This window comes from Apis dorsata, unplaced genomic scaffold (assembly GCF_000469605.1).
Source record: "Apis dorsata unplaced genomic scaffold, Apis dorsata 1.3 scaffold_267, whole genome shotgun sequence".
In the NCBI taxonomy this organism is placed as follows: Eukaryota; Metazoa; Arthropoda; class Insecta; order Hymenoptera; family Apidae; genus Apis; species Apis dorsata.
The window spans coordinates 1-9,150 of record NW_006263545.1 but is presented as its reverse complement, the minus strand read 5'-3'; the positions used below and the strand labels follow the sequence as shown (position 1 = coordinate 9,150).

At 29.9% G+C, this 9,150-nt stretch overlaps 1 protein-coding gene and 1 long non-coding RNA gene across 3 annotated transcripts in view; one reads left to right on the top strand and one right to left on the bottom strand.

Annotated features, from left to right (window-relative positions):
- Nucleotides 1-2,102, top strand: part of LOC102673205 — a 2,741-nt gene extending 639 nt beyond the window's left edge. The window contains exons 2-3 of the long non-coding RNA XR_421918.2: nt 264-371; nt 669-2,102. This is a non-coding gene — a long non-coding RNA (uncharacterized LOC102673205). The remainder of the gene's footprint in view (nt 1-263; nt 372-668) is intronic.
- The window catches only part of LOC102673293 (phosphatidylcholine:ceramide cholinephosphotransferase 2-like), a 15,980-nt gene extending 7,799 nt beyond the window's left edge, over nt 1-8,181 (bottom strand). For both annotated transcript variants that reach the window (XR_004150646.1, XM_006616577.2), the window contains exon 1: nt 7,912-8,181. Coding sequence is in view for 1 of the 2 variants with exons in the window: in XM_006616577.2 (XP_006616640.1) it covers nt 7,912-8,057 (146 nt within the window). In the remaining variant the exon portion in view is untranslated. The remainder of the gene's footprint in view (nt 1-7,911) is intronic.
- Nucleotides 8,182-9,150: the final 969 nt, after the last annotated feature.

Genomic DNA, 9,150 nt, shown 5'->3' with positions numbered 1-9,150 from the left:
TTTTTTTTTTTCGCGTATATTTAATTATAAGCCGCTTAAACAGTTTGAGATAAGATGTTGCATTTTTTTTTCTTTTTAATTTTACGCAAATTATAAATACATGAATAAATAACAAACGAAGCATATGTTTTGTTTCAAGATTGCGCGTTTCACGATTACCAATGCATCTTGTTGTTTTTATTCAATACGTACATTAGACTCGCGCGTTTAAAATATCGCTTATTTTCCTCGTGTTATTAATATTACGTTTTTATCTTTCGAAGAAACTTCGAAGCGATATTACGTTCGAGATTTTCTAACCAGCCTCGATCTCACGCGGTGAAATCCGCTCAACAGTTGAACAATTTAATGGCGCCACGGAGGAACGATAGGTATCAATCTAAATGCAGATGAACAAGATTATTTATAGACAATTCTTGCACGTTTCCAAATCATCGGCTATACGGCACACAGCAATATTTTCTTCTTCTAGCCAACAATATTATCGACGATTTAAAATCATTTCGTTAAAGGAAAACTCTAGGTAGGTTGCTCTTTAAAAAACAAAAATTGAGATATGAATTGTACATATATATACATATACATGGCGCTCGATAAAACATTCGAAGATGCCACATTTAAACCGGATCGTTGCCGCTGAACGATACAGTATAACGTTCTACTTTTAGTTATCATCGCATTGGTGGAGTAAAAGGTTATCGTGTTAAGGATACGTGTTGACGTGGCTCGCTTTAAAAGCGACCAGCCTGAAATCCTGGAATGGGCGAGGCCGACCAGATATCCGGGCAGGAAGTTTGCGGAAAGTGCAGAGACATTCCGCTGATAATAGCCTCATGATCGCGATGACGGAGGAAAACGTTAACGATTATTATCATAACGTGACAGATTGTTGTTGAAAGATTGTTTGATCTTATAAGTATTCCAAATGCTCGCTATATTTTACGAAAAATATTTATTATTTCATTCTACACCGTATTTTTTAATGCATAATACAATTATTATACCGTTATTCGAATGGTAATTTAACATAATCATTAGTCTATCTTGAAATATCTATATATTTTATTTTATTTATTTTACACTAATTTATTTGTTGACTCGAAAAAATTTAAATCAAAATAAAACTCATAAGATAAGCTTGAAATACGTGTACAATGAAAGGATTAAAAATTAAATATTTAAATAAAGAAAATAATTTTGTAATCGACGGAACACAAAACCGTGTTGCAATAAAGTAAAAAAAATAAAAAAAAGAAAAAGGAAGAAGTTGGATCAAATTCCCTTTATAATTTAACTAATTTCCGGTAATCGATTTTAACGCTTCGCTAATTTATGGCTTCCAACTTTAATCGTCTGACACAATAAATTCATTCGGAAATTATTTGTACTGTTATCTGATAATGATTTTAATTAACTTCGCGTCAAGAGATTGCAAACAATTGAAAACGCGAGTTGCAATTAATTGCGGATTTATTTTTAGAAACGTGCTAACGTTTGCAAAAATTGTTGATTGGTTTCTTTTTTCTTTTCTCTTTTTCCCTTTTGTTATTTACATTCAAAAGATTCTTTCCATTCATGACGAAGAATAAAATGATGGGAAAGAAGAAAAGCTCAATCGTGGGTGGCGCCGACCGATAAGAGGACTTCTTGTAGGCGGATCTTTGGTTTTACGTATTGAATAAAATGATAAGTTCTGCGTAGATAATTCGATGGTTGGTTGATCAAGTGACATAAAAACAAACGATGTTTTATGTTGTTTGAGAAGATAATAAATGAAATATTTAACATCAAATGTGGAATTATAAGCAGAATTATGGTGTACAGAATTAAATTATATACAATGATTAAACGATTAAATTTGTGTAATTTTCTGCAAATTTGTTAGAATTTCTAAAATATGAAGTATTGCTTTTAATCTTTTAATCTTTTTATTAAATTTTTTTATTAAATTACTCTTTGAAGATTATCTGATTTACTAATCTGATATTAACTTTTTAAGATAAGTGAGTAACAATATGTGAGTAAATTACATACGTGATTAATCATCATAAAATTTGATCAGATAAAAATTAACAGATAACATAGATCTTATGACATTGTTTAAAAAACCTTACGCATTTTCTTCATATAATAAAATAATGAAATTTTGGAAAAATCTCTTCTTTGATTTCGAGTTATTCAAGATATTTCTAAAAAAAAAGATTATTATTATTACATAAAAATTAAAAAAAATCATTGAAATTGATCATAAGAATAACAAACAAACAAACAATTAAACATAACAAGTTTATAAGTACTTCTACAAGTATATTGTCCTAAGTACTTGTAACATAACTTGAAGATTTGCAATAAAATTTTCCGAATAAATACGAATCTTATATTTTTCAATCTGAAAAATATCAATTTAAAAAAAAAAATATAATTTTTCACTCAAATGTATCTCTCAAATATTTCAAATATTTTTTCATTTCTTTTTTTCTACTCAATTACTCAAATGTTTCAAGAAAAAAAATTTTTCGTAAATTCAAAATGATTGTGCTTTTATCTATGATTGTGTACCGTACAACTTTTATATTTATAGTTTATTAGATTCTTGTAGTTATAGATAAGTATATACTTATAATTAAAACAGCGAATGTTATGAGGAACAATGATGACAGTAAATCATACAATCTATTGTATAGTCTAGTCTAATGTATAGTCTAATGCGATAAGAAATAAAATCAATCCTCCTTCACGAATCTTACTATGTATTTACAAATTGTATTCGTAAATTCTAATTGTTTGATTTTACTTTATATTAACAATATCTTTTTTTCAAATTTTAAAAATATTTTAATAATAACATTTTGTGAAGAATAGCTCAAGGAATTTGATTAAAACTGATTCCCCTGATTTTCACAGATATAACAATTTACTTTGTCCTGATAATTTGAGATTAAAGAATTGATAAAAATCTGTTACAAAATTTCTCTTATTATCATCGTAAAATCGACACGAGTTGAAACTAAAAATAATTCTAATGATAATATCTCGTGAAAAAAGTGAAAAGAATGGAAAAGTTTCAGAAACAATATTCCTGACTTTCACATAATCGTTTGCACAGGAATTTAGAACTTAACTTCTATGAACTTCGATAAACGCAAAATGAGACCTTTACGACTCCACCGTTTTAAACCGATAACCCTTTTGATCCAACTAAAATTACTCTATCGGCATTCGCGCTACCGCATGCAAATTTCCTTCTTGAAAGAAGAAAACCTTTTAAAATTCATCTCGACTGCTTTATATATATATATATTTCTCGCGATAACTTCCACTTTTGATCGAGTACAAAATCATTTATTTGAGGTTGGAATCTCGATCCTCAATCTATCTAATTTTTTTTTTCGCTATATATAGTAGCGAAAATATAAATAAAAAATTTTTTAATTTATATAAACACAAAAGATAATAGAGAAAATTTTTATATTTTAGAGGTAAAAATAAATGTATGATACATTTTATAATAAAAAATAAAAAAATCAAAAAAATTAGTAGAATTAATTATTTGAAATAAATCATAAGTTCTCCAAGCAGCGTCGGAGCTAAAAAGAAGCATCGTAAGATGATTTATACATTCGAAGCATAAATCTTGTAAACATAAATCACAATAATAATAAAAGCGTGATAAAACGAAATTGAACTTCCAACATATCTACCCCGCCTACGATAGCCAAATCCGATTCAATTTTGGTCCATGAGCAAGTTTTCAAATAATAAAGATCGTCACAGAGATCTATAAAAAGCCATTATCGTTTAAATCGAACTAAATTACGAAGAGGTCAGCCTTGACACCGAATTACCGAGGTATTAATCTCGATATCCTTTTATCCTTGCAAATTTCAATCGCGTTCTCTTTCACGAATGGCATCTTAGTTTACACGAAGGCCACAAGCAAACGGAAAGACTGGTTACTAAGTGTGGAAATGTGTATTCCAACCTCTCGGCCAAACATGCGAAAAGCATGCGTCAATGGATTTTCACGTGAAGACCATGAGCGCTGGTTCTGATCCAAAACGTATAAATCATTTTTTATTTTTTATTTTTTTTTCTCTTGCTCGAATCGTTCCTATCGATCGAAGGATTAAAAAAAAACACCAGCGAGGATTCTTCAATCAAGATCTCTTCGATCTATTCTTGCTTCGAGAATCCTATATCGAGAGTTATTATTTTTTATTCTTGTGTTCGCATAAATCACTTCGATTCACTACTAATAGCGAAAGATATTTCAAATTTATTTTAGAAGAACAGAATTGTTGTCGCATGTAAAATTGTACGTGGAAACTGATACACGATGCAGTTTCGATTTCAACAAAGGGAGATCTCGAAACGTAAAGAAAAATATAATAAAGTGTATTAATAAGTTTCATTGAATTTAAATAAATATAATTCAAAATAATATAGATTATGTAATAATATATTAAAATATATAGAAATAATCCAGTTTCTATTTCACAGCCGATATTTTTGATTGGATCGATTAATTTATTTTCGATAAGCATACTCACGGAAAATTAAATTTTTCCCCGGATTTTCGATTTCGTTTATCGATTAAAGAAGATATAAAATAATAAGTGAAGAGATTCGAACGAAATTTATCTACCAAGCAGAATTCTTTACTCAACTTTCGATATCAACTGAAGATTTATTTTTTAGAAAGTTAACGGGTAGAAATTCGTTTTCACGTACGTTTTCTTCGCGATTTCCTTGACCACATGCGTAAGTATTTAAATTTAGTTCCAGTTAATATACAACGAAGCCAACTGTTTATCTGTTCGGCGAAAATGTAAAAATATTAGTCAAGTTTGGTCGTCGAATATTCATATACATTTCATCTTATCATAACTGTGCTATCTTCATTTAATACCATTGCTCGAAAAACGATAATGTAACGACCAGTTAACACAGCCTTGTGAATTTTTAAAACATTACTTGGGAAAAAATTCAACCATTTTACGATAGCTTTGAATAAAGAAAACATAACCTAGCACGTAGTTTAGCATTTACGATTACATTTGTAGTCATGCACTATTTTTGTATGGAAAATAACACAAAGACTTCGTGCGTGGAAAGAAAATCTAAAAAGAGAAGCGAATATTATTCATCTGGCAAAATATCATTCCACCGATTCTTTTTAACGAACAAATTTCCTTTAGTTAGATTTATATCTTTATAACCAATCAAAATAAATATTAGATAAGTATCTCTAATTTTCAAATCGTTTCAATGCAAATATAATAACAATAATTTCTTTTAAATTTTATCGAATTACTTTGATCGGAATTAAAACAATCTCAATGAGGAGGAACGAATATGAATAATTTTGTGACTTTCAAATGATATTGAAGAATGTCAATATCATGATCTAAATAATCTTTTATGATTATCAGTAAAAAAAATCGCAGAAATATTTAGAAACGATCGATATAATATAAAAAAAGCAATTGTTCGAAAGAAAATATATTCGGAATCGGAAATATATCTTTTTGTCTCTTTGTACCATCGGTCGATCAAACAATTACACAATTGTGTTTGTTTGTTACCTACTGCCAAAATTTTCTCTCCTATGCTAATATATATACCACATATATTTATAATATATGTACCACATATATTTATTACAAATGATTGTAACATTAGGATATTAATATTTAAAAAAAAAAAAAATTTAATTTTTCTCCCAAACTTAAAAAGTTAGTACTTCGAAAAGAAAAGAAACGAAATGATAGGCGCAAATGCATAATACAATTAATTTCCAATTTATAATCGCCAATTAATCAGTCCGAAACAAACTCGATTGGCAGGCTACGCGAATAACACAATGACGCGTGGTTATAATTAACGATGAGCATCATGATGGACGACAAAGAAATTATTGTCCACCGATGGCTTCCCAAGTTGATCCCTAAAAGATATGCGGTTCGAATTAAGGTTAAGCTTGTCAAGCGATGAATTCGTATGATTGCGTTTAGCAAATCGCAAGAACAAAATAGATCGAAATAAGTCGGCCAACGTGTTCCGTTCATTCAGCATTACACCGGATAAATACAATTTTATTAGTCCATTTATATGTATTTTACATGCTTTAAATTGGGCTAATGTGGGCCAGGCGGTATATACGCTTTTAAGAAGATATTTTAATGGCAGTCGGTGCAAATGTCGGTCCTAAAATTACACGTAACAAGATTTAACGTTCTCAATTAATATATATATAACTACATTTCCGAGCAACTTTAAAAATATGTCAATTTACATTAACATGGATACATATTTTTTTTATATAGGATTTCTTAAGAATATCTATAGAGCAGAAAAAGAAATTGCGATTTATTTAATTTATACGATATACTTAATCCACTTTCTACTTCTTGTTAAAAAATTCATGTTTGGGGAAAAATTCACGATACTTTTTTATTCGTTGTAAGATATAGAAAGGTAATATTTTCACACGTGATTCTATATTAAAGAATATCATTCCATGAATGTATATAATATGTGTATAGTATTTAAATGCTAATATTAAAAATATACCTTATTTAATTAAAATATTTCACTACATTCGTGAACAGAATATAATATTAACAATCTAAAAAATCAAAGAATCAATTGAGAAAGTTAACACCAACTATTGGCTTCAACAATCAATATTATTTGTGACTATCGAGAACTATATAATTTATGGCAATAATAAGAATATTTATTAGGTCAATTGTATTAAAAAAATCTACGTACAATGCCTCCGGAAGAGCGTTGACGTTTATGCCGAAAGGTCAAGTAATTCTTCGCGAAAAGCCGAACAAAACGGTTCAAGTCAATTGTTCCCAAGGCTTTCCATTTCCACCCCTTTTTTTCCATGTCGCTGGTCGATTTTGAATCGATACGAACATTCTCGAAATTGAAACCTGTACTGTACAAGGCAACTTTTACCGTGGGCACGAGACCGGGGAAACCCGCATTCCTCACGAATGACCGTCTTTTATCGAATATCGAAGCCCAAGAAACCAAGAAGTCGGTTTTTTCAAACGGACATGTTGTACGTATACGTTTGAAATATTTATCATTGACCCCGTGAAACGCAACATAAGACCTGCTTATAGAAATATATACACAGATAAGTTGTATAAGCCGCTATTAAAGATTCTTTAGCAACAGGTTAATAAAACGTGGAACGATACGATCGTATTTATTCTCAAATTAAACGAGGAGGAATAAAAGTCAAGGAACTTTTACGTCGAAGACACGTGATATATAAGCAAACAAAATTTGTAAAAGAAACCTCTATGAGATTTTTATTTTTATTTATTTATTTTCGACTCGAAAATTACTACAAGTCGAAATATTGAAAATATAACCTCAACTCAAATTATTTTCCACGTATTTAGATAATTCGAATTCGATGTTTTTAAAATTAATCTTTTAAGTTAAAAGTTAAAACAATTTTTGCTTTTACAACGAAAACGTATTATGTGTATATATCATAATTTGTCGATAATCAATCATTCGACGCACTATCTTTTTTTTCTTCAAATGTTAAAATCGTGAATCGTATGCGAAGACAAAAATGACACTTTCAAATTTTTCTTTTTTCAAGCTTTTTTAAGCAGTTAAAAATTAGCAAATTCTCTGTGTATTGAATTTTTGTTGTTATAAAATCTCTCTTATTTCGATAAGATGAAATATTACCGAACTAGCTGCTCATAGAAAATTTTATTCCCTCTTGAAATTTTAAAATTCTAAATATATTATATTATTGATATAAGTAATAAAATTTTAAAATAGATAATTACCTTTATCATGCACAATCGTATTTCAATTTGAGAATCGAGCTCTAAGACTAATGAAACTTCATTTGCACAATTGATCTAATACCTTTTCGATTCCATCGTTTGATCTTCTCGTTCCACCTGCAACCCTCTAATTCCACCCGGGATTTCTTTCCCACGATCGTCCATAGAATAAAACAGACTAATCTGATTCGTTTCATCAAACTGTCGTTCCACAATCACGTTCATCATCCTTCGAAGCAATTGAAGCACGTGAACTGCTCGTTGAACGATACGATGATGGCAGCCCGAGTGGCATTCACCATCGTCCGATGATCAAGGCATTCGTTATTCAATCACGAGCAGAAAAAAGAATCAAACCGATAACGAGTAACATTTTTCTACATAATGGAACACTGGATAATTTAAGCTTGGATAATCAATTTCACACTGTGAAACTCACATGAGTATGATATGAACGAATATGATCGTCAATAATTGTTTCAATCGACTTATACTTGACGTTTCTACGAGATACAAACATTGTATCTTTTCGTTCAACCGTTTTGCGAAATGTTTACGCCAGGCATCGAAGAAGAAAAAAATAAGATAAAACCGAGCGAGTTTTAAAATTATATCTTCGTGGTGTATTCGAAGGCAACGTAGAGTTTCAGAGAAATAATTTAGGGGATAATTCAGGCAAAGAATGGTAACAATACAAGAAAAAATGAATATTTATCTCGATCCTTATTCCTTCCAATAATCATTACACTTTCGAATGCATGGATGGAGGGTAACTGACTTCTTCCGCGGACAATTAACTCCCTTATCATCGTCAGATGTACGGGCAAGTTTTCTCGAGACAATGAACCGATTTAAAACTGTCTTCGTGAATCGATAGTATGCACAAGAAATGGTTAGATGATCGTGCGTTCGCTATTGTCCATTCTTCACAAGAATGCACAGTGTTCGATGCGAGTCGAATTATAAATAGGACGACTAACTATTAGTCAGAAATATCCCTTTCACTTTTATAATTCTACTATTTACTCTTCGTTTTAGAATTATATATTCTAAAGAAAGGATTTATATTGCTTATATTGCTTTTCTAATTATTTATCGATGAAATTGTATACATCTTTGCATAGAATAGAAAACAAATAACTTTCACTTCGCGATCTGTCGATCAGTTAAAAGCTACAAAATAGTTATCTTACGTTTTCGAAAGTTTGTGAAAGATAAGAAACGCCGATTTCTTATAAATATTTCAATCGTATGTGTGTCGAAAGTAATTATACGTTGCAGAGGTGTAAGATAATCATCGAGATATATCATATATATATAT